The sequence below is a fragment of the Orbicella faveolata genome, unplaced genomic scaffold (assembly GCF_042242905.1).
Source record: "Orbicella faveolata isolate gen_17 unplaced genomic scaffold, um_ofav_v1 contig_24, whole genome shotgun sequence".
Lineage (NCBI taxonomy): Eukaryota > Metazoa > Cnidaria > Anthozoa > Scleractinia > Merulinidae > Orbicella > Orbicella faveolata.
The window spans coordinates 33,504,751-33,530,423 of record NW_028301552.1 but is presented as its reverse complement, the minus strand read 5'-3'; the positions used below and the strand labels follow the sequence as shown (position 1 = coordinate 33,530,423).

The 25,673-nt window shown below is 40.3% G+C and overlaps 4 protein-coding genes across 4 annotated transcripts; 2 read left to right on the top strand and 2 right to left on the bottom strand.

Moving 5' to 3' along the window:
* Window positions 1–93: 93 nt before the first annotated feature.
* Window positions 94–14,127, top strand: LOC110056049 (uncharacterized). Its single transcript, XM_020762489.2, has 15 exons — window positions 94–3,262; window positions 3,640–3,735; window positions 4,427–4,660; window positions 4,954–4,976; window positions 5,528–5,661; window positions 6,158–6,454; window positions 6,915–7,148; window positions 7,519–7,830; window positions 8,273–8,566; window positions 8,744–8,932; window positions 9,412–9,756; window positions 10,199–10,504; window positions 10,986–11,174; window positions 11,420–11,629; window positions 12,981–14,127. The coding sequence occupies exons 1-15, from the start codon at window positions 2,822–2,824 to the stop codon at window positions 13,115–13,117; spliced, it is 3,441 nt and encodes a 1,146-aa protein (XP_020618148.1). The 5' UTR covers window positions 94–2,821; the 3' UTR covers window positions 13,118–14,127.
* A 2,096-nt stretch (window positions 14,128–16,223) lies between these two features.
* On the bottom strand, window positions 16,224–17,673 carry LOC110056033 (histamine H2 receptor-like). Its single transcript, XM_020762471.2, has one exon. The coding sequence runs from the start codon at window positions 17,284–17,286 to the stop codon at window positions 16,366–16,368; it is 921 nt and encodes a 306-aa protein (XP_020618130.1). The 5' UTR covers window positions 17,287–17,673; the 3' UTR covers window positions 16,224–16,365.
* A 1,930-nt stretch (window positions 17,674–19,603) lies between these two features.
* On the top strand, window positions 19,604–21,602 carry LOC110056165 (adenosine receptor A3-like). Its single transcript, XM_020762610.2, has one exon. The coding sequence runs from the start codon at window positions 19,655–19,657 to the stop codon at window positions 20,708–20,710; it is 1,056 nt and encodes a 351-aa protein (XP_020618269.2). The 5' UTR covers window positions 19,604–19,654; the 3' UTR covers window positions 20,711–21,602.
* An 864-nt stretch (window positions 21,603–22,466) lies between these two features.
* On the bottom strand, window positions 22,467–24,797 carry LOC110056166 (histamine H2 receptor-like). The gene has a single exon (XM_020762611.2). The coding sequence runs from the start codon at window positions 24,795–24,797 to the stop codon at window positions 23,850–23,852; it is 948 nt and encodes a 315-aa protein (XP_020618270.1). The 3' UTR covers window positions 22,467–23,849.
* Between the last annotated feature and the right edge of the window lie 876 nt (window positions 24,798–25,673).

Sequence of the window (25,673 nt, the reverse complement as noted above, 5' to 3'; positions counted from 1 at the left end):
AATTAGCACGTGTCAATCTAGCGCTGCTGGTTGGCTGATATATATAGACGGGCATCTTGATTGGCTACTGCTTGCGTTATTGACTTGATCCAGCTGCATTTGAAATAAGGAAAAACCACCGCCATTGATCCCTAAACCTGAGCGAAAAATATATAATTGTTCCCTCAATTCTAGCGTCAGGGTCTGTTGATTTTCCGAAGCGAGCGAATTTATGCAGATGTTAGTCTAACCTGTGATCTTAGTAACTACGTTTTCATATACTTTTCATATGTTTGTGTCAATATTTTCTCGGTGTAAGCTTTTATTTTCAGAAATAAATTTACCCTTGTAAGACAGCAAGGTGAAATTTGAATGCCGCACACAAGGATAAATTTAATTTGATTGAACAACAATTCAATGTGATACACGTGCCAGCTATTAACATAACAAAAGTGGCGTGCGCGCTTTTGATGGAGAAACAAAAGGAAACAAACTCTTTATTAACCGCAGACAATTGTACATTTACATTCATTACCCGCTAAGTGAGTCTGCTAAGGAAACCTTATGGGTGACAATAAAATAAGAGAGCACAGTTCACGAATTAATGGCTGGGCAAAGACTGCTTTTACAGTTAGTTTTAATAGTTTTAGTTCCCCCTTTCAGTGTCCCTTGAAGTGTCCCTTTCATGTAAGACACGTGCTCAGTAATCTCAACAGCCTGTTTACACAAAAATAACGACCCTCGAACTCCTTTTAATATCATTTATTAATTAATTAATTTTATTTCAGTCGTGTGTACACTCGGCGCTCGATGCCTTCTAGCTGGTCGCCTGTTCTAGCTATAATATGAGGAGATTTCTTTGACTTGATTCCCGTCAGGCCCAACCCTAGTGAAAATATTCGCTCCCTGTTTTCATCCACAAACTGACCTTTCCCTAGACAAAGTTGACAAATTTAGATGCAAATGTGTCCCTTTCTATACGGATGTCTTTCACCAAAGGGTTGTTCGGTAACCTGCGAGAAGGCTGTCAGATTGTCCCTCGATCCAAAGTGAAAAGAAATGTATAGTTCTGGGCGGCAAAAGTGAAGCCGGTAAAATGTGTCTCAGATACACTTCTATGAACAAAAGAGGAAGAAATCACGTTGGAGCTTGACGTTTTATTTAGTTTAGTACTTTTTTTTTGTTATTGTTATTATTATTTTTTTCTATTAACGTTTTCAGCCCGGCAAACTAAACGGAGTTCTGGCCCAACCCGTAAAATCTTTGCATTCAAAATCTGGTCATTAGTTTAAATTCACCTTACTTAGACTTAACAGTCGCAATTTGTCTGTTGTGTTTTCTGAAGACCAATGAGTCTAAAACGTGGTCAAAATATGTTGCCCAATAACAACACGCGTGTGTACGTATGCGCGCGGCACGCGCGTTTCTCGATGGGTCAAGCCCCGCGTGCTACCAAGGTTACTATCTCGCCTTAAAACAATATACACCGCAACATGCACATAACCATTTGTCTCCAGTGATGGAGGTAGAACTAACATGTCCTGTGTGTCTGGATCTTTTTCAAAGACCAATAGTTCTTCCATGTTCCCATAACCTTTGCACACCATGCGCGCGGAAAATCTTGGAACCCAACGGAGCGCCGAAAGTTTGGGCTAAATGGGTGAAGGAAAATAGAAGCGCAGATTACAAGTCGCATTTGGATCCTGATGTTAAATGCCCGACTTGTCGGCGAAAAATTCCGTTTGATCCTCGCGGAGTAGACGGACTGCCGCGGAATTTGATCTTGGAAAATGTAATTGAACGTTTCAAGGAGGAAAGAAGACCGCCAGGTATGTATAAAATAGGAAAAATACTTGTTTTCACATCTTAACGGCTTACCTGGTTGTATTATTTTAAAAGGGGTATATTTTGCTTTGTATCAATCAAACACTCCGGTTCGGGTATTTAAAATTTAATACACTAAGATTGCAATATTTACGAAATAAAGTTCACTAATTCTTCATCAATTTCAATTATTTGGATGAGCTGGAAAGAACGCAATCATTTATAAATGTACCTTGCTATTTTGAAAAAGAAGAGCCAGAGCTGAAAGAAAGATAAAAGCTTTCAAAATATTTTAGTGAGATCATTAACAAGCTTTTAGAAACTCAAGTTTTATACTTTCATTTTAATTATTTATTTGTAACACCGAAGTGAGTTTTATTTTATTGAAAACTTCACGTTAATGAGCGTCTCGAAAACGAGAAAATCCAATTGGATTTGCCCTCCTTCCTTTTGAAATGAACGGGATTTTTCTCTCTATGAGCAAAAGGTTGTAAGATTGTAGGGTGGAGATTTCATGTTCAAGGGTATCTTTTTAGATGATCTCAAACACATTATGTAATTAACCACGATGGTAATAATATACGATTTTCTTTTGCTGAGCAGAGAATCTTTCCTTGAAAAGAAATGTATTTATCATGGGTTGCGTAACCTCGTCCCTGGGACGTTGTGTCATTGTGAGACGTTGTCACAATGCTTCATTAGCGGGGCATTGGTATATACATAACGTTGTCTTCATTTGTACTCATTCGAGTCGATCATACGGCCGCTTTTCCTCCCTCTTAATTAAATACCCAATGACCAAGGCCGACTAGTATTTTCGAGTATGGGCGTATCGGGTTGCTGTAGACTTTATTGAATTCTCCACCCGTGGTTAGTAGCCCGTCAGGCCGACTCTGCTTATCTTAGGTTCGATTCCCCCCGGAAGGCACGCAAATTCATTTCAGAGTACCCTCTCCCGCCCCTTCCCGTCCAATTCGCTGGAAAAGCACTCGGAGAGTCTTGTTCAACAACACAAACAATGACCCCGTACGGGGCTCATTCCTGTAGCGTTGGATCAGGGTCCGGCCAAAAGTTTTCCTCAAGACTGACTTATAACCCTCGGCCTCCCTGCATTACAGGTCAAGCTCCAGAGGAACCTCTCCTATGTCAATTCTGCGAGGACTACTCACCACAAAAGGCCACTTTGTCTTGCAATGAGTGTGCCTTTCTGTACTGTGGGACCTGTTTCGACGCATGTCATCCCAGTAAGGGCCCTTTGGCGGACCATACCATAGGGCCCGCAGTAGCAAGGCCTCAAAAGCGTAAAGAGACCAGCATGCAATGCCAGCAGCATAAAGAAGAGAAGCTTGCACTGTACTGCTTTGACTGCAAGGTTCCCGTATGTTACCTTTGTAAGGAGTACGGCCATCATAAGGGACATCAAGTTGAACTGTTGGAGCCAGTTTTTAAGAACACAAAAGTGAGTAAAACACGGTTTACCTGGCCAGATTTCGAACAAAAGCAACTGTTAGGTGAAAAGACGCGAAGAAAAACAAAACGACTAGTTTTCACACATAAGACGTACAAGAATTTTGTAATATGCTCACGAAAAAACAATTTTTCCGGCTAATCTTTCAAACGGAGACAAAACCGCAAAACAATCTTTACCTTAGCAAGTATAAAAGGAGCTATTTAATTGGTTAAACCTGGAAGTGATTCACATAACGGAAACGTTTATTGGAAATGCAAGTTTGCATTACCTCACCGTTAATATAGTTTTTTAAACGGCGTTTTTGAGGTAAACGCTAACCTTATATACAATGAACTGTTTTATTCAAATTGTGTTTTTATTTTTAGGAGGAACTGGCGCGAACATTAGGCACTCTAACAAGAAAGAATTACCACGTTCAAAAGACGCTTCAATCCTTAGAGGGGATGTGCACCATTGCTAAGGTGAGCTGGCATGTAGCAGAACCAAAGGTCTCAGTTTCCGCTTGTCGAGGAGCAAATCAGACTTAAAAGAGCCTAGAGAGAGAAGTCTCAAATTCGACCGGAAAAATTCCATTCTAATGACGTTACTGTACAGAGATTCGTCTATTAAATATAATAAGTCTCTGATTGGTTGTTAGTCAGTTTTGAATTTTTGCGCACAAGTAACAACCAATCAGAGACGCGGATCTCTGAAGTCGTTACAAAGGAATGTGGTTTATTCGAATCCTGTGAGAGAAGAATTGAGCGCGCGAGCGTAGAAGTCTCATAACTTGGTTCGTAGTTAGGTAAAAGAAGGTAAAGTCTGTATACGAGCCAAGTGGCCCATCAGGCTGGAGCTTATCCCGGTTTCTGTAGCATGAAGCGACTAGGAGTATTTCTACTCCTCCCTGGATAGGATGCTGGTCCATTGCAGGGTTGCCCCGGCATTAAATTCGCCGGTACCCATTTATACACCTGGGTGGAGGGAGGCACTGTGAGAGTTTAATGCCTTGGCCAAGGACACAATAAAATGTCCCCGGGCTGGGCTCGAGCTTGGACCGCTCGATTCCGAGACGAGCGCACTAACCATGACGCCACCGCACCTCCACGGTTCGTAATTAGAAGGCAGGAAAAATAAAACAATTTAAACTCTGTATTTCTGATGAATTTTCAGAAGTCTGGCTGTGACGTGGAGGCTCATGTTAAAAGGGAGTGCGATTCCTTACTTTCCATCGTGGAAAAGAAGAAAGTGGAGTTACTCAAACGAGTCAGTGATGAATATCAAGAGAAACTAGCAGAACTGAACGACGCTATGCACCAGTGTGAACACGTGTTGTTACAAGGCGACGGCTTAGCTGAATTCACACAAGAAGCTCTTAAAGAAGATAACCCTGCTACTTTCCTTCAGGTAAGTGTGACTTGTACAGTACATACCAGTGTGAATGCGCTTGAGATTTAGCAAGCCGGTTTAACAAGAAGTTCAGTGACGGCATACATAACATGTGTATCAGGAACAAGGGAGGCCTCGCAAGACGGCAAAATAAATGTATCGCTAGATTAAGTATGACTGTTAAATCGGTGTAACTAGCTATACTAAAATCATCTTTTCTATGGTTGTTTAGAACGACCATATCAAAGTCACATAGAGTTGGGAGATGTAAGTAATCGCTTTAACAGATGAATTTTTTTTCTTTCTTCTAGACTGCCAGCGCTCTGAAGACAAGGTAAGTAATATATCAAACAAGAAAGCCAGCGTTTGACCACATTTCCAAACAATGAGAAGATAGTTAAAAATTCGACGCGCAGCGGGGTATTTTTGACGAACTCCGAGATGTTTGGATATGTGGTCAAACGCTGTCTTGAGTGTTTGGAATTGATGTATCTTTTCTAAAACTGAGGAGAAAACGGAGAAATATCCTCGTAAACATCTACGCTAATTAAGATCAGTTATTCAAACATCGTCACCGCCATGTTTTCCTTTGTTTAAACTTGATGAATTATCAATAAGTTTGAGAAATCTACTTGAAACGTCTTTTTTTCACATTGTGTCTGCCGTAAACCGTGTAAACGTTAATATAAAATCTTATTCATTACTTAGTTGAAGCATTTCACGTTTTTCGTTAAAACCTCGTGAACACACCGAAAGGTTTTCCGCGGCCGATATCGACCAATCAAACGATCTCATGCTCTCATGCTTTTCAATTTTCAGAAAACGGGTTTCCGATCGAAGAAGTTAATTTATCCCCGAGTTGATTGTTCCTTGCTCTAATTTCAGGTTGAATCTCATGCTCGAAACAATCAGAAGTCTTCCCTCTGCCTCCTCCATTACTCCAACCTTTGATCACATGGCGGTTGACACGTCATGGGAAAGGAAGGTGCTCAAGAAAGTCACGTGGCTTCAAATACCGGGTAAGTGTTTTGTCAGCGGTGGGGATGGAGACTTTGCTTTTAGCAAAGGACCAACCAGTCCCCTCCCCTCCTCACTCGCCAGTTTTAAATCCTTGACGAAAAGAGGACCTTAAACTATGATAAATGAGATAGCGAAATAGCTAAGCATAAGACGGTTTTTTCACATTTGTTGCAGGGACCGCAACACCGCCTCAAATCAAAGGCTCTGTGAGACAACTCGTGACTTGAATTGGCCAATGAAGTCGACTTAACTGTTTGTTTTTGCTTTTTTCGGTACCATGAGAAGAAATATATTCCAATAAAGATTTGGGGAAATGGTCTAAACTGTTGTTAAAATTAGTTACTAAGAAACCGTTGTTTTTTTTTTATCCTTTTGTTAAAATGGTAACGCTTTCAAGCGATAATTCACGGGACATTTCTCTGTATTTATTGTCGATGACATCCAACAAACGGACCAGGGCAGCTCGCCTTTAACAATAAAATTTTAAATCTTCAGACAGCCCAAGTTTCGTCTCATCTCAATGTAAGGCCACAAACCGGACAATCCAGCTAGTCTGGAATGCGCCTCCAAGCGCCGTGGATGCCTATCATCTGGAGGCCAATATTTATACGCCTACACAAGCCCCAAACGAAAAAGAACAACGTGAAACTGTGAAGGTATCCCTTGGGACAGCCTGCAAGTACAATCTGGAGTGCCTTCATTACAATGCGCGGGTCACTGCCAGGGTCTGTGCGTCGAACCGAGCCGGGAAAGGACCTTTCAGCAAGGACATCACGATTTACGCGGAGAAGGGTAGACAGATTTCACACCATCCATGTTCCCTCTTATTCTAGTATGTTAGGTGCGGTAACCTGGTGATTAGCGCGATAATAAAATTCCAGATAGAGCACTCCGCGTTTGAGCTTTGGCCGGGGTCATTGCTTTGTGTTCTTGGGGCAAGCCTCTATACTCTCACAGCGCCCCTTTCTGCGCAGGAGTATCAATTGGTAATGAAAATTTGTTAGAACAACCTGAATAATATCCAGAGGAGGAGGGGGAAGGTATATTTTTAATGGACAAGCATCTCAGTCCAGGGGAAAAGCAATAATCCTCATTAAGTACCACAGCAAAAGGAAACCAGGGTACGCTTCAGCCAAAGACCTAACCTTTCACTAATAAACCGGGGCACGCTCTAGCTGAATAGACCAAAATGAAGATCTAACCTTTCATTTTACCATGACCTGTGCCCAACAATTTTCCATTTCATTTTCAGGACTGCATTTCACACTGGACCCCTCTACGTGTCCCAAACGGGAGCTGGTTTTCTCACGTGATCTATCCGTGGCCAAGCTGACGAGTCCAGCCATCGCTAGTGTTATGTCCCGCGTGACTTTGTCAAATGGTTGTCATTACTGGAAAGTCAGGATTGACCAGTTTACCGGAGCAAGTAATAACGGGTTCGTTGCCATTGGTGTTGCAAAAGAGGTGGATGATGGTCGACCTATAGGTATGATAAGATGCAATAAAATAATAAAATAAAAGAAAGAATAAAATATTCGCATGCAGAGGAGTCGCGTAAAAATGTTTGGCAGGAATTGAGTAGTTTGAGTAAATAACTCTTTTGCATGCAAACGTTTCATTGTACTTTATTTTTTATCTCTGTTTTCTTCGAATTCGTTCACATTTTTATTTGCGTGCTTTGACTTAATAGTGACGTTGAGCCAACGTCAAAAGTTCATTGTTAATTTTAACAAGATGGTGTCAAGTTCTTCAATTTCTCGCAATGCTTCATTATGAAATTAACCAAAATGTTCTGCTCTTGTATTTTGTTGGTCATGGCTATTTCATTATTAACTCCTGTCCATTATATTTCCCAGGAAATGACGCAAACTCTTTTGCGCTGCAAATTTTTGAGAACACCTCGCTGTGGTGCGAAAATTCCCACAACAGGCTCCAGATCAAACAGAAAGCAAAGGACATCAAAGGAAACAATGTAGCGGTGCTACTCGACTTAGAAAATCAAATCATGAACATATACTGGAATGGCAAGCTACAGACAGACGACAGTCGTCCCGGGGGACCTTCGATGGTGGGCGTGGTTGGCCCTATTCGGCCGGCCTTTAGTATGTTTGGAGGTTGTGTGCAGTTGAGTTTACAGACTGGACTGGAAAGACCAACCACATGCTCCGGTAAGATATGGGTGAAACATAAAAACATTATTGAGTGTGACTAAGGCGGGTTTCGAAGGACGAACTTGAAAGATTCTGTCTCCAAATGTTTTAAAATGCGTGTTGCACGACTAGGTCGGTCAAATACTAATGATGCAGTGGTGAGAGTGCTCGGTTAAACACAATTTCAAGTTGTTGTTCGTTCTCTTCTTCGATCCAAAGAAGCGTTTTCTTTCGGGTTTTTCGAGTTTCTTCCCTTTACAAAAACCAACACTTCTAAACAGTGGTTGAAGATCCACTGCGAGATATGCTACTGCCAATTACTGTATTCATTTACGTATTTAGTTGTTTTATTTCATTTTGGAATGCTGCTAATTATGTAACGTTTTCCCACCTTGGTATTCGATGTCACGAATTGCGAAAAACATTCTGTTTCCGCTCTTATTTTTTTTTTGTTTTCCAGATCCTCCTATAATCCATCTCGAAGAATGCAGCGTCGAGAACACCAAGATCAACCTAGTGTGGTCTCCTCCGGAAAACTGCAACGTGGACTGTTACATTGTAGAGATAGACACACTGGACCGGGAGGGGGACATCCACCAGGAGCGTAACTTTACCAAGGTGTATCAAGGACCGCGCACCAAATACACACTTAGGGGACTGGAGTACAATGTTACAGTCCTCGCGCGTGTCAAGGCGTTGAATACCGCTGGAGAAAGTGAACCGAGTGATGAAATATCGCTTTCCACCGAGAAAGGTACTCGGATTTAAATAAATCTCTATCCCACAAATACGAGAGAGAAAACATACCCATCTCCGTTTGGTATCACTTAGCATCTCCATTCTGGTGTTCGCTTTGGCTCGTTGGCTCTCGTTTTAAAAGTCTTACTTGTGTACTGTGCAGTTTATAATTCCACTAACACTTTATTCTTAGGTGTTATTTTCAAACTGGACAAAGAATCACTGCACGAATCTCTACGCCTCTCTGGAGATCATCTAACAGTAAAACAGACAACCATGGTACATGGCAATGTGTTTGGAACAGCATTCCTTGCTGACGGTTGTCACTTTTGGACCATCAACATCGATAACTTTAAAGGAGAAAATTCTTTCCTTGCTGTAGGTAAGTTATTGACGCGTGGTTTTCTAAATGACCGTGGTAAAATGAAACCTTAATATCATTTAGCCGCTTACAAAGGCTGCAAATTTGTACAACGAAACTCAAAGCAGGAACGCCCAGCAGCTTTCAAGCGCGGGAAAATATGTCGCAAGTGATAAGCGCGGGAAAACGTGTAACATATGGAAAGCGCGGGAAATCTTTTAACACGCGGTGAGCGCGGGAAATATGTACACGCGGTGAGCGTCAGAAAACATGTTACACGTGGTGAGTTCGGAGAAGTTGTAACAAGTTGTAAGCGCGGGAAAACATGTAACGATATTATATTTATCATTTATTGTCAAGTGTGACTGTAAATGGGGTTATAACTGTATGTAGAAATAAAAAAATTAAATAAATCTATTGAAATGGAAAAAAAGTGATACAGTAGTAAGCAAAAGAGGAAAGATGCCCTTGTAAATAATATTTTATGCGTATTTTTACAGGAGTTGCCAAAAAAATTACACGGGATTCCATTCTGGGAAACATATCCAGCTCATACGCGCTGCAAGTGTTCGAAGGCACGACAGCCCGCACTGAAAACTCCAAACATAAAATTCAGATCAAAAGAAAAGCTAAGGACTTGAAAGAGAGCAGCTTTGGTGTTTTTCTGGATCTGAACAAACAGTTCCTAAACATTTACCTTGATGGGGAGCTTCAGACGGACATCAGTCGCCCAAAGGGCCCTAGTTTCAAGGGGCTGAGCGGAGAGTTATGTGCGGGATTGTGTCTTTATGGGACCAAGGTGGAGATGAGTATGGTAACTGGAATAGCTACGCCTTCAGCACCAGGTAGAAAAGTTATTTCATTTGAACATTTGCAAAGAAAAATGTAGCCTGTTCCAGGCTCTCGGTGGTTGGGAACGAGCGAAAATAAGGGCAAGCGAGAGAAAAAATTCTGGAGGAGAGCCTGGAACAGGCTAAGAAAATGAGACTGGAAAGTCTTTCAAAAACACATTGTATGTCCAAATTACTGATAAACCAACCTATGCAGATTCTCTTAGGGCTTGTCACGCAATCTTCCTCCCGACGAACTATTAGGGTAACGAACTAACACTGAACCTAACCCTAATTTCGTGAGAGGGGGCGGGGAGGGGGGGGGGGGGGAGAGATTGCGTGACGAGCACTAGGAGAGTCTGCATAGGAGACTAACAAAATTAATGCTCCGGTCCACTTAGATAATTAATACATTATAAATAAATGAAAAATATTAATAATCATTTTCTCTTCGTAGACCCCCCGGCATTCAATAAAGCAAGATGTAAAGTAAACAATACCACAGTGGTGCTTGGCTGGTTCGCGCCTGAAACAAAATGCTGCGTAGACTACTTTGTGCTTGAGGTAGACATGGTGAAGAGTTCAGAGTATGCAATTCGAAGGAAGAAAGACCGCAAGTTCAAGCGACTGTACGAGGGACCCGCGCGAGAGTACGCGTTGTACAGCGTGCCTTACAGTGTCAATATCATCACACGCGTGTACGGTGTAAACCCTACTGGCGAGGGAACACCGAGCGAGGAACTTGTTCTATCGACACCGAAAGGTAGTTTTTGTGTAATACATAACCCTATAAAAACAGTGATTACTAGAAGGGTGGTTAGTTTACTAGCCTTGACAAAAACACATCTTAGTTTCTCCGCTTACTTCTTCACCTGCTCGAGAGAAGTCTGAAATACAGACTGATGACGTCAGTCTACACAGATAAGTGTAGCGTCTATGATTGGTTCTCAATCAGTTTTTGAATTTTCGCGCAAAAGAAACGGCTAATCACATACACTCCAGGGATCTCTTCAGAACTACGTCACCAGTTTATATATTAGTGTCCCTATCGTGGTGTAAAACGTGCTCTCATTCAAACAGACCTCTTCGATTTTAGATGATTAAACGAAGAGTTCTTCCAAGTATATTTCTAAGCTTAATTTTAAAAGACTGGGAGGGAAGGAGAACGAAGAAACTAACGAAAAGGTTTTCTTGTGTTGTAAATCGAACTAATGACTAGGTTTTTTAACCGCAATTTTCACCAGGGCTGTACTTTCAACTGGATCCATCATCAGCGAATCACGACCTGGAATTGACGAACGAAAACTGCACTGTGAGCCTGAAGAGTCCCATGTACACATTCATTTTGGGCAACGTAAAGCTGTCATCTGCATGCCATTACTGGAGGGTTCACGTGGATGAATTTAACTCTCACAATAAGCTTTCCATTATTGGTGAGTGTAGCCTTCTAAGAGCAACTTCCTTTGGGGTTTCGTCACGCAATATCTATGGACAGGAGTCGTCCGCAACGTGACATCTTAGCAACTGGTAGAGCGTTTTAAAACTATCCCTGAAAATGCCAGTTATAGGGCGGTTTTCCATTGAGTGTCGTCAAACCAATACCAAAACTCGGAATGAACTACGCAAGTTATATATAGTTATTGGACAACAAAACAGATTTTCTTTTGCTTTCCCACAGGTGTAGGGGTCGCTCGTAAGGTGATCGAAGATCCAATATTAGGAGAGGATTCCGATTCTTACGCTGTACAGATTAATGAACACCCCAACGCTTCGTGTTCAAATACCAAAAACCGAGTTCAGACAAAGAAGTCCTCTAAAGAGCTGACTCACGCCAATATTGGTGTACTGTTGAACTTAGATGAACACTTCTTGAATTTATATCTCAACGGTAAGAAACTCTAGAACTCTTAAGTTATTTGATCGGAGGGGAGGGTTGAGTTAGACACTATAGAGTTCTTCAGTTATTTGAGGGGAAGGGGACTGGGTTAGACACTATAGAGTTCTTCAGGTATTTGAAGGGAGGGGAGGGTTGGTTCAGGCACTATAGAGTTCTTAAGCTATTTGAGGGGAGGGTGATATTATTATTTGAGGGAAGGCGAGAGTTGGTAAGGTGGCAGTTGTGTTGTGATGGTAACCTACAATTCAGCACATCAGATTCGCAAGAGGTTATCATTTGTGACCTTCGTTGAAGATCACTATTCGATACTTTAAGAAATGTGCGCTAAAAAATCATAGAAAAATGACATTGTTGTTGTAAACCAATCAGGTCCAAAATCACCCCCCCCCCCCCCTCAGCTTTACACTGGTTTCTTGTCTGAACTTAAGGCTGTGGTAGTTTTGAATAAGGTATATTCAGTAGCGTGATAGTAATACTTCATTTTGAGTTATACAAAATTAACTTCACGTCGAAGAACCCGCAACTTCCGGTTTCAAGTGCGGCGCCTTATTGACCCTGCCACGCTGCCTCTACCTGTGATAACTCTCATTTTCAAATTTACGACAGTATTTAGGAAAGAATTGAAACAGTGACCTTTCTTTTTCTTTCAATTTTGCGTGTTGGCTGCCCAGGAATCGCCAAGTCCCTCTATGAAAAGCGCCTGCAGGGAAACCATGGTAGTTGTGTTCATCGTCTTGTACTGGATACAGCTACCATGATTCCCTGCACGGGGGTCTGATAGAGGCAATTAGCCATCTGGATTGAGCAGTATAGGTTCAAGGCTGAGTCATTATGCAGTGTTCTTAGGCAAGAAACTTTAATCCCACACTGCCTCTTTCCTCCCAGATGTGTATTTCAAGTAATCTTGAAATAGACTAATTGTCAGGTTGGAGTAGAAATGCTCTTAGTCGCTTAATGGTACAGATAATTAACAATTATTCCACGAGTGCACGTTGGATATAAGATGGTAGATAGCCAGCGAGGCACATAGCGCCGAGTTGGCTATAATCATCTCACATCCAACAAGCGTGAGTGGAATAATTGTTTTATTAACAACGTCCCCAAAGTATAGAAAACTAAACTAAAATAAAAATTAAAAGACCCTCAAAAATCACGCGTATCCTTGCCATATTTGTAGAGCATGGTATAATGGCTCATAACCCATGCTGATGGTTAAGGCAATGAAGACTCTCGAATTGCATTATCCAATGATCAGTTTTTATTTTAATAGAAGGAGATAAGCAACGGCCTGATAGACCACGAGGATTAAAAGCAGACTTTACTCTAACCTTCTCTCTCTTAGGTAAGCTCCTTGCTGATCCATCGAGACCAAACGGACCGACATTTGTGGGGTTATCAGGAGAGTTCTATCCTGCACTCAGTCTGTACGGAACGAACGTCAAACTAACCGTTCACACTGGAGAGTCGTACGATAACTAAACTGGATCCCAACGATGGTGGATTTTTCGGGGGAATCCCATTACAAAAAAAAAAAAGGACGGGGGTGCTCGTCGGAAATTTTGAAAAGAAGAGCTAAGAGGTACCAAGATCCTGTTTTGTGGGCGTGGCGTAATTTTTTTTTTTCACCCCCAAGAGGAACCAATTTTAAAACAACACATTATCTCCTATCATATTTTTTCCGGCTCAGTGCCCTAAAAGGTACTGCAAAAGCTCCCACACTGTGGACCTTTTCAACTCCTAAACGGTACAATTAGCACCCCTGTTCCTTTTATATGGGAGTTTCCCCGGGATGGATGTACACTTCATAGCAGACTGGAATTGTATCGCTAATGCTAATAGCTAGACTCAGAACTTTTTTTCCCGGAAGAAAACCTTGACTATATGTAACGTCAGGTTCACGGCGACTGTTGAAAGGCTGAATTGTCACTTGCTAGACAACTTGTCGCGATGAGACTAGCGTGTGTGGGAGATGATTTACTAATCGAATAAAGCCAGAGATCACGGAAAATCAGCTGTGATTGACGGTGATTTAATTGACGATAATCGAACGTAAACTGAAATACAATGCAGCGAATAAACTAATTACTAGATAATAGAAGATTACAAGATGACAAGAGTCACGAAACAATAATAGCAAACATTCCAATCATAACTGCGATATGACAATACTTCCAGTCAAACTTCTCAGTAAAGATACAATTAAAATCATCAGTGATCCCAAGCAGATACGCATACTGCTAACCGTCGGAATACAATAAATGATAAAACTCTAAAATCTTGAAAACAATAAAATTGCACAATGCGATAAAAACGTGCTTGCGTGAGCGCCACTGAAAGCGATGTGGGAATTTACTAGCAACGAAAGGACTTAACTGAATTACCACAGATTCTTATAGGAAGTTGCTAAATAGAAACCTAAGCTAGTGGGAGTGTAAACTATAAAGATCTATCACTAAAAGCAAGATGAAATAAAAACTTTGAAAACTGGGGCTCTGCTACGTGTTGGACTTAGTACAATAGGCTGTTGTATAAAAAACCGAGACTAAAGGTACTTAAGGTTAAAAAACGTCAAAACTTGAAACTTATACTAAAAGCAGGCATAGAAAATAGTTTGTACTTACACATAGGTTCCCGCTTGCACTCTAAATAGTCAAGGGTAGCTTAAAACTTAATTTACTCGAAAACACGTACTGTGCACGCACGATAACTGAAACTTGAACTACTGGCGCGAATATGCCGCTAACACTATCTATATACGTCCACGTGTAAAAACTAATGACGTCATTGCTAAGCAACAAATTGGCGAATCAGAAAGAATTAAGATTATTCACTTAATTAGAGAAGCCTCGATATAGTGTTCATTACACTATAAGTTAAATTAACTCATATCTGAATAATTGACTGTTCAGTTGACAGTACCAGGTTGTAATTAAATTTGTAAGCTATAAATTGCTAGCCGGGTTTAAATCTCGAGGAAGCGTCGACACTCCGTGATGATTTTTCAAAGAAACTATTTATTAACTAAAAGACTGAATGTCAAGGTGGAGATGAGATGTCCGAAGCTAAAATCAATCTATTGCTTTCGTTCGGACCATGCCACCTTAAAATCACAAGTTGTGATCACAAGTTCCTCTTAGAATTAATCCGTCCAAGGAGACATTTGGCATAGGAGAAAAAGCCTTTATGTTGGAACTAGATTGCTTTGTATGAAACCTCAACATTTTTTGCTAGAGAATAAGTACCTCTTGTGTAAAACGTTTCAAAGGTCTCGATGAATTTATAGCGTTTTTTGCTCTCCAAGAAGAAAAGTCGAAAAAGAAGCAGATAGTTGTAGGGTAGAGTATAGATAACATGGCAGAAGGCTCCTATTGTTCCATAATGTTATCAAACGCCAAATTAAGGACGTTCGGGGTAATTGTTTCTGCGCATCCTTTTTGCGCACGCAAAATCACACGTCACGTCATGCATCGATGCACGCGCTAAGTAATAAAATGAACAATGATAGGGCAGATGGCCATTGCTATAGCTTTGCCTGGATTTAACGACCTTGGACGTTCGGTGACCCTATTTTTCTTTTGATGGATCATTTTCTCTACCGATTTTCTACGTTTAGCGAAAAAATGAAGAAATCCATCTACTAGAAGTTTGAATTTTTTGCAAAATGTACCATCGAATTCCGTTCTTTTTAGCTCTTCGTTTATCTGTGCGGCGGTTTCAAACGCCTCTCGAAGGGTTAAGTTTTGTGAAAACGTTGGCGACATTTGCGATTATTAACGCAAGGGATTCACTTATACAAAATATTACTAGGATAGTTTGTCTCCGTTAATTCAACTTTGATATTTTAAGCTAAAAACCCTGGAGACCATGCTGATTTACGCGCACCAATTTTTCAAAAGCAGACTAGTTTTCCACACGCTTTATCTCTGAGACGAAGTCCGTGACCCCCAATTTTTTTTCATTTCTGAAACAAGTAATTTATTATCTGACCGCAGTAAAAGTTTGAAAAACATCTATCGAGTAGAACATTTTCGAGCGAACGCCCTTTATTGTGCAGATTATAAAGCTTGCGTGTTCTCACCCCACGATCATCTTGTGTGAGAACAATAGCACTTAATTCAGTCTTGATTCTTGTTGTGTATTCGTATAGTCTTAATAAAACTCTAAATAAAGAATCATTCCACAAGAACAATAAAATTTTCCATATATTATACCACACATAAACTGTAAACTAGCATTTTGGCAGGTTAATGGTTTTGACCAAGAGATTATCCATTGACCCAAAGGGGTAATCTTGAGTCCATTCTTGCGATGGTAGTTTTTCAGTATGTGGGTGGGAAGGCTAATGGGTGACCATATGGTGTAAGTTGTTTTTCTTGGGTTGTACAAGGTAGTTTTGTGTTAGAGTCTCCCGATAAAATGATAGGTTTAAAGGAAAAATATAGGGAAGTTCTTGATGTGTGACCGTTCAATTTTCTGCATTTTGCCAAAACATTCTGTTGAGTTTCAAAAATTAACGCAGTGGCGCTCGATAAAGCAATTTTATTCAGGCACGCTGACAAACAGAATTACTGCATGTTTTTTTTTTTTAATTCTTTTATAATCCTTTATTAGAATCAAAAAAGTGATTTTTAAATGGAAATATTTCATATAGACGTTTTCTATCCAGCCTTCGTTTGGCTGCCAGGTTAGTTAAGGTTACTCTGCATACAGACATTTCTTCATTAATATCACTCATTTAAACAACTACAGTATTGCCCGATCGCATCTTTCACAGCTTTCCTCACTTCCCTGATTCGCCAGCAATACAGAACAGGGTTGACCGATGAATTGAAGAAGATTAAAGTCGCAGAGAAGCCCTCGGCGACTAGAAAGGATTCGCCAGTAATTGCTCTTAGTCCTGAAACTATGCTGTACGGGAGATAACACGCTAACAATGTGAAGTGAACCCACAGTGCGTTTGAAACTGTTTTTTTGTATTGTTCGATATTGCGCGAAGACCTTCCATTGGGCTTTCGATGAGAGCCGATAGCTCGAACTTTTATTTGTTGCAGACGAAGGATATGGTAAATTTTGGCGTAGCAAAAGGTGGACGTTAACACGCAAAGAAAGATTGCTGTGATACACACTATATAGAAAACAAATTTGTTCCGCGAAAGAAGCGCAACTCCATTGACAACATTTAACACCCAGCTGACAAGCACGAAAGCACGAACTCGGCCAGTAGTTACAGTTTGTCTGTATCGTACTCCAAGCGACAGAGCTAGCAATCTATCGATGCTGATAAAGGTTAGAACAAAGAGCGACACCCCGCTTAAAACTGCACTGGTTACATAGCTTGATACAGAGGTGAACAGATAGATGCCCAATTGTCCAGTCAGAATAGCAATGGCGTGAAGAGCAGCTAACGGCTGCGAAATGAGACCAACACAGAGATCGGTGATCGCCAGAGAACGAAGTAAGAATCTTGATGGCGGATAAATAGAAGACTTCTTTCGAAGAGCGAAGACTATCAAAATGTTCCCCAGGGTTGTGGTAATGACAAATAAAGTATTCAAGAACGACAGAGCAATGAACGAGATTGAAACGTAATCCAAGCTTTTCTTTTCAAAAAAACTCGGTGTAGTTGCTTCATCTTCATCATTTACCATTTCCAAAACTGCCGTTAGCCTGTGTAAGGTTTCAAATTTGAAAGCCTTAACGGTTCTCTGGGTTCTTAAAATAACTTTGAACACTTTGTCGTGATAGTCGCATTGGTTTTACACTTGCTCCTTCAAACAGGTTCTTGATAACCAAATTTCAAGCCTCCTGTGAAATTTTAAATGACAGATTTTTGTTAGAGTTGGCACTTGTCAGTTTGGACGGAACGTTAGATTAGCATTTGGCATTCTCTCGGTTATGAGTTCCTTCTGCGTGGCAAAGAAACAAAACTCTCATTAAACATTTGGGTCGTATGTCAGCCCGTACAAGCTTATTACAGGAACTATTCGCGACATCAAAGTTCTGCGAAAAACACTAAGATTTGAAAACGTAAAATGAAAAAACTCGGAAAATTAAATTAGATTTTAAAATTATAGTTGCTTAATAAACTTTATTGGGCAATTAAGTCGGTTTAATCCCAAACGATAAGTTTATTATTCTCAGATGATCATTAAGCTCTTTCTCCTCGATGGCAATATAGCCATGTCAGCCATTGCCGGCGAGTTGCTGGGATTCATCAATATTTTCAACTTGCGTGCTATCCAGGCAGTCAAAAGGAAAACTTGATCTTTTTTATCTCGCCAGGAAACTTCAATCTGTGAGATACCTGAATCGCAATAAATACTGAAATAAATAATATAAATAAATACCGTCAAGTATAACCGCTTCGAAAAAATAGACCTAAAACTCAATGAAAAGCAGCAGTTTTGTATCGCCATATCGACCCTAAATTTCCTGCAGTTACCGTCATTTTGCATTTTGATATAAAGCAATTTCTTAGTTAAAGCTTGGCAGTTCCATTTATCATTTGTCAGTTAATTTAATTTTCAATAAAATCTGGGGAGTTTTATATCAGCTGTCAGTTAGTATAAGCGTTGTTTGGGTGAGGAACTCATTTTTCAGTCTAATATTTTGATGTCAAAATGCATTGTGAGGCTGAAGTAATTCGTCACGGTTTAATCTTGTGTATCGCGGGATTTTCAGGAAGTTGCAATAGATTCGCTGGTGCGGTAACTTTGAATTTTGACAATACCAAGAATTGCAACTCCATAGAATTTATTTTGATTCGGTTGTCCATTTTAAGGGTTGTGACAGCGTACTATTGTATATAAGAATATTTCCAGTATTAGTAATAACTGCACGAGAACGGAATAATATCTCAACATGTGGATTTTGTAATATTTATAAAACTAAGAGATAATCTCTTGATAAAACTGTCAGACTTGTTCTGAGGACTCAGGCAAAATGAAATTCATGGCAGAATTGAATTCTATCACGATGTTCACGCTAAAATTTTCAATTAAAACTGGGCAATAAATGTTATGAGAAGGAACTGTTCAGTTATAAAATCTAGTAAAGTGTGCTCTTGTTTGACGGTTGAACGCAAAATTTTAACCAAATTTATGGCCTCTTCTAGTCTAGACACACGGCAGATAAGAATGTTTTTCACTCGTTCGGTTTTCCAGAAACGCACTCTTGACAGACGTCAAGTTGTGACGTCACGAGGTTGGGGCACGGTAACGACAACACATGCACGTTTTGCTACATACATAATCAACGCTTGCGCAAGTCGAGAGGCGCAATCCGAGCTCGGCACGAGAAAAGTCATTTTCACGCCCCTCAAAACCCGAGTGTGGATCGAGGGCGCGAGTAGGGGAAGACCTAAGGACTATCCGCCACGGGAAAGGCCAGGGAAGCTGAATGGAAAATCTGTTGCTAGGTAACATGACGTCGTTATGACGTTAAGGTGTCACGGAGAAACATGAGTTTTGTTATGCTATCACTTGTTTGTAATAAAGAATGAACAAAGAGAAATCTGCGGAGGAGTTTTAAATTACTATTTACCTTGTTATGTAGTTTACACGACAGGTGTATTTAACCAGAAAAAATCTCACGAACTATATGCAGAAAGTCACGTATTCTTTTGAATTTCTCTTTTATCTCAGCGGACCCGCGCATTTCTTGTTTACAGTTAAACTAGTAGAGTGCCCCATCAGGCACAGTTTGGCAGACAGCCAGCTTTCCCAAACTTGGGAGATAATTTTTTTCCCCTACATCTTGCGTTAGGCAAGCACTATTATCCAATAAAGCAAATGGTTCGTTCACATTAACGTACAATTTAGTGTAATATTAAACAAACAAATGCTCTCGCTAAAGTAAATTTTATGTCATTTTTGCAACGAATGTTTGTCAGAGTAGACTTGAAACAAAGAAACCTACCTCCTTTAAAGGAAACATTTATTTTATTTTTTTAAATTTACATTCAAGAAAACAGCTTGATCACGCTTAACGGACTCCAGAGTATTCCCCTTAAAGAAAATGAACGCTGACAACTTAAAAACTCTGCCAACATCGTTTGAAGACATCAATTCAAGCCTAGAGTATATTTATAACTCCTTTATCACTCTATCGAGTTTAAATGTTTTCTTAGCCATCACTGCGACTCTAGGAAATACTTTGATTTTCCTCGTTCTTGGAAAGAACTGTGGTCTTCATGCACCGTCGAGGCTATTAATCCGCTCTCTGGCGTTTACAGACCTCTTTGTTGGTCTCATTTCTCAGCCATTAGCTGCTCTTCACGCCATTTCTATTCTGACTAAACATTTGGCGATATTTCGATTCACGTTGTTATCGAGTTATAGCACAAGTGCAATTTTAAGCGGAGTGTCTCTCTTCACTCTAACCTTCCTAAGCATCGATAGATTGCTAGCTCTGTCGCTTGGAGTACGATACAGAGAAACAGTGACCATTGGGCGAGTCCGCGCTTCTGTGATTTTTGGTTGGGTGTTCAATATCACGAACGGATTGCTAAGCTTTCTGCCGGAAAATAGATTTGTCTTCAACATTGTTTGTGTGGCGAGCATTTCTCTTTGCGTGGTAATATCGTCCATATGTTACATCAAAATCTACTATATTCTCCATCAACAACAAAGTAAAGTTCACGCCAGTTCTTCTCATGCACAACCAAATGAAAGCTCTCCGCTGCACTTCGAACGATACAAGAAAACAGTTTCAAGTGCGCTGTGGGTTTACTTCACATTGTTAGCGTGTTATCTACCGTTTGGTGTAGTTTCGGGGCTGAAGGCCATAACTGGAGACACTCTCCCAGTCGCCGAGGGATTCACTGGGACTTTAATCTTCTTCAATTCATCGGTGAACCCTGTTCTTTATTGTTGGCGAATCAGGGAAGTGAGAAAAGCTGTGAAAGAAACCATCAGGCAATACTGTGGTTTTTCAAGTGGAGCCCGGAGTGATAGAGTGGTAAAAGTTAAGAAACGCAAAGTTAATCTTGACAGCCTTGTAACTGATGTCGCAAGGCAATATGCTGGCGATCGAAACGTCGACACTCCAAGTTCATGGACGAAAGGGGACTAACGTCTTGGCGGAAAATCTTTTCTAAAATCTTCAATCATTCTTTAGACACGATAAAAATTCATAAGAGCCGCCGCTCAACGTGTGAGGGTGGCCTTAGGTGGTTTAATTTGCTTCGTTTAACGTTGAGTCAATAACCAACTAAGTGTTAACTGAGGCGGCGTCCACATTACGTTGGAGATATTTGAAAACGCAGCTTTATTTCTACGGTTAGGCCTACCGTCCACACTGATCCGTCTCGAAAACGGAGCTTTTCAAAAACATTCTTCAAACAGTACAGGAAGAACTTGAAAACGCCGGATTTCCGGTTTAGTGTGGATGGAAAACAGTTTGAAAACAGAGCTTTTCGAGAACATAATCATGTAATTTCCCCGACCGAGGTTTCTTCAAACAGAACTGGCTAAAATGACTGGTGATTGCTGCGTTTCTAAATTTCTCTGGCGTAGTGTGGACGGAAAACCTTTGATGCGTTATATATATCAGTCTGGTTTGAGTTTGTTGTTAGTTCCCTCCCTTGCTCTAATGGTTTTCTTCATGTCGTTACTTCAATCCTAAGCTCGGTTTATTGTTTCTTTAAAAACTTGCTAGAGCGCTTTTTAACAGTTGGGTTCCCTACGGCCTCCCATATAAAGCCAAGCGGCCGAATTAGACGTCGAGGGAAACAATGGCCAGGACTGCTCACGGATGTTTTTTTTGTTCTTGAGTGTGAACGGCAATCCTACCAAAATAATATAAGAATTTTCGAAGAGACAGACACTTAGATTGAAATTTCGCCGCCTTCAGTGCCAAGAGGTCTTTATTTTGTTTGTTGATTGTTGCACAGTGAATCGCCAGTTTTTCCGGCAGTTCTTTGTAGATTTTGACTGTTGATAATAAATATGTTTGAGACCGAGAATTTGCGACTTTACTGCATATTGTTCCTCCCTTCCCAAATTAAAAATGTTGGATGAGGTTGAGGAAAATATCGTAATTTGTCAGTGGCAGGCAAAACATTAATTTGCTTAGCTGAGCCAAAGTCTGAGGCAAATAATTGATATTCGACATACTGACAAATCACAATATTTTGCGATAACCGAGTACAATAATTGCTTTATCATTCGACCACCATGACCAAGTTTGTTTTCATGTTTAAATCGCTCTCTGACAACTCAGGGAAGCGAACTGTCGATTTTTATGCAATTGCGCATGAGCAGAATATTACTTGCAGCAAAACACATTTAGACGGTATCACGCATGAGCAGACCATTATTTGTAGGTAGTTCTTTTGTTGGCTCTCGGCCAATAAAAAGGAAGGAAAAAATGCATTGCATGATATCAAACTTTTCTAAACCCATTCGATGTGGAAACAGAGGACGAAAAGCCCCTCTGTGAAGGTTTCACCGCTGAAATCAAATTTATTTATATTTTTGTATTTTTGTTACGCAGAGATAGAGAGAAATCTTTTTCCTTGATCGAAATCATGTTGCTATACAATATGAAATGTCATTATGACGTCAGTACCCACTAGGAAGAAAGCAAGCGTACGACTGGGAAGGGTCAAAGCCCACTAATTTGAACCTCATGCCACATTTTGGCGTTAATAAATTGATTGATTGGTTGTTTGAACAGTTTCAAGAAGCGAATATGTTATTACTGTTAGGACTATGGGCCTCTGGAACAATTTATAACCATCTCTATTAAACGCAAGTTGTTCGGTCGAAGTTTTTAAACGTCGTTTGAAGAATAAGCTTTTGGACAATTGCTTAAACTCTTGTTAAAGTTGTGTTTTTTTTTTTTTTTACTTAATTGCACTGTGATTACTACTGTTTCTTTTTGTTCCTGAAAAGCCCTGTTGGAGAGGTTACAATAAAGTACGTATGTAGGTCAGCTTGCTAGCGCTTGTAAGCGCTTGCAAGCGCTTGACAATCAGTTTGGGTATCTGTCGGCTGTTTTTACGACGGCTTTCGAGAATGTGGTTTCTTGAACATGATTAAAAGCAAAAAGACTTACGAACTATTTTTTTTAGTATATATTACTTAAATCTACATTCTAGTTTCAATATATTAAAAAATGGTAGTTACAATAATAATAACAATAGAAAACAAATTCCTACTTTCCATGAATGTTGTGTGTTTATTCACAAATGTTAAAGAAGTCGCCGCGCAGCCGAATTTAAACTAGCGAGAGTTTGTTCTTGCTGGAGTTTGACAGGTCAGCTACTCCACGCCAGTTCCGCACCACACCAGTACAACTAAAACAGTTTTTAAAAATTTTTACAAAGTTGGTGCGGGGCAGTGGAACAGCAAGTTTGCTCTCACAATCTCTTAGTGAATAAGAAGACATTTCTCCGAGCTTTGATTTTGATCACAGATATTCACGGGCAAGACCATTTAGTGATGTTTACAATTTCCGTTGAACATCTAGTTTTTCAGCTAAATCTTATAAAGGGATCATCTTCACATTTGGCATCAGAAAAAGCAGAAGTTAAGATCTGCGGGGCGCGATTTTGTTGTTTATGTCGATTGGCAGACACCACCACAACAATCGAAATGGGGCTGGAAAGCGTTATAAATATAATACATTTTGAACGGAACAAATGAACTACTTCGCTTCAAGATGCCTGTGCCGGAGGCAATCGTTTTGGAAATGGCATCGATATCTGCGTCATAAATTAAATTTTCATGTACATGCACACCAAAAGATTGCGTAAATTCACTGACTTGGATCAACTTGCGTAATGGAGTGTCAATCTGAGGAAATTATTACTCTCTGAATTTCAAATACAAAACACCCTCGTAAACACTACAATAGAACAATGTAGTGTCAGATTGGACGAATGTCTGTCACCTTAATGTCATAGAAGTACACTGTGTTCAGCAGCTGAATCAAAGTAAGAAAAAATTCTTGTTTTTTAATTACGTGTATAGTACAACAAAGTTTTCCTGCGCCACCTCCTGACGTCACAACATGAGATTCATTCAAAGCAACTCCTCGGACAAAATAAATGAAAAAATTATAAAAAAACCCCTCTAACTGGCTGTAAGTTAATGGTCTTTATACTAAGTTGAATCACCCTGTGTTGGATTTGGACAACTGACGTGTGAGTTCAACGAGTGTTGAACTTATGGTTGTCCGTCCTAAGGCTTGAATCAGGCTATCAGGATTAACACGCCGTTTCTTCGGTTATCTCACTTTGGGCTCCAATTGAAAAACCGCAGTATTGCCTGATGGTTTCTTTCACAGCTTGTCTCACTTCCCTGATTCGCCAACAATACAGAACAGGGTTCACCGATGAATTGAAGAAGACTAAGGTTGCCGTGAACCCCTCGGCGACTGCAAAAGTGTCTCCAGTTATGGCCTTCAGTCCCGAAACTATGCTGTACGGTAGATAACACACCAACAATGTGAAATGAACCCACAGCGCACTTGAAACTGTTTTCTTGTACCTTTCGACGTGCAGCGGAGACCTTTCATTCGGTTGTCCTTCAGAGACAGTGGCCCGGACTTTCATGCTTTGCAAACGGAGAGTGCGGCAAATCATTCCGTAACAAAATGTCGAAACTACTACGCAAAGCAAAATGCCTGAGAGGCAAACAATATGAAAGAGAAATCTGTTTCCCAAGAAGCGAATGGTCGCGTTGGCGATATTTACTGCCCAGATGAAGATCACAAAAATACGGACTCGCCTAGCGGTCACAGTTTGTCTATATCGTACTCCAAGCGACAGAGCTAGCAATCTATCGATGCTGATAAAGGTTAGAACGAAGAGAGACACTCCGCTTAAAACTGCACTGGTTACATAGCTTGATACAACGGTGAATTGAAAGATCTCCAAATGTTTAGTCAGAATAGAAACGGCGTGAAGAGCAGCTAATGGCTGAGAAATGAGACCAACACAGAGATCTGTAAACGCCAGGGAGCGGATTAATAGCTTTGATGGTGCATGAAGACAAGAACGCCTTCCAAGAGCGAGGAAAATCAAAGTATTTCCCAGGGTCGCCGTGATGGCGAGGAAAATGTTGAAGACAGACAGAACAATAAACGCATTATAGAAGCCCGAACTTTTCCTTTGCAACAAGTTTGGCTGAGATTCTCTGTTGTCGCCGTTCATTTTCTTCAACTGAGAGAAATTTTCGCTAGCTTACATTGAGGAACTTATGTTTGTTCATTTAAAATTACTAACTTGAACGGAGGCGGAATAAGGAGGGTCTGTTTATTTTAAAATCTCATCGGACAATACAAGATAAACGTTTGTTACAAAAATAACATTAATTTTATTATGATGTAGACATGTGCTTTATCAAAATTGCGCTAAATTTTGCCTTCAGTTGCGTAAGATTTACTTCATTGGATAAAAGGCACTTACCTACTACGTGATTTAAGAAATTGATGTCAGATACATTTCCACCTGCTAAATTTGGAAAAGAAGTTTTCGTCAAAGCCTGAGAGCAAACGTCTATATTTTCTTTGAACCAAAAATAACTAGTTTAGGTCTGCACGCAATCTATCTAAGTTACATTATTTGACCATGCAAGTGTACCCAACGGGTCGTGTTGGTAAATTTTCGATCCCCTCCGATTTTCTTAAGTAAAGAATGACACTGCAGATGAACACGAAAACGAGGCCCAAGTTCCTGAAAAGCTAAGGGAGGTTGCATTTGTTACCGAAAAAATCAGGAAATTTTCGGTTAGAATGTAAATGGTAAGACAATTTTGGCTCGACCAACCGGTAACCTTTCGAATAAACGGAAGGTCTTGAAAGGTAATCCAAAATTTCCAAGCGAAATATCCAAATGGAAAAAGTGCTCACCATTTTAATTCTTCACCAATTTCATCCGCCATCTTGAAATTATGATTAGGTCGAACTCAATCTAGGCTCTCTTGATAAATTGAGGGTTGTTAAGTAACTGGTAAATGGTCAATCCGAACGGAACTTATCGTCAGGGATTTTCGCTTACGTACAAGTGATACAGTGGCTTATAAGTTCT

Coding starts and splice junctions, on each gene's coding strand:
- LOC110056033 (XM_020762471.2), bottom strand. CDS start 17,286: ATGGTAAATGATGAAGATGAAGCAACTACACCGAGTTTTTTTGAAAAG.
- LOC110056166 (XM_020762611.2), bottom strand. CDS start 24,797: ATGAACGGCGACAACAGAGAATCTCAGCCAAACTTGTTGCAAAGGAAA.
- LOC110056165 (XM_020762610.2), top strand. CDS start 19,655: ATGAACGCTGACAACTTAAAAACTCTGCCAACATCGTTTGAAGACATC.
- LOC110056049 (XM_020762489.2), top strand. CDS start 2,822: ATGACCCCGTACGGGGCTCATTCCTGTAGCGTTGGATCAGGGTCCGGC. Junction 3,263..3,639: donor CAGTTTTTAAGAACACAAAA/GTGAGTAAAACA, acceptor TTTTATTTTTAG/GAGGAACTGGCGCGAACATT. Junction 8,567..8,743: donor ATCGCTTTCCACCGAGAAAG/GTACTCGGATTT, acceptor CTTTATTCTTAG/GTGTTATTTTCAAACTGGAC.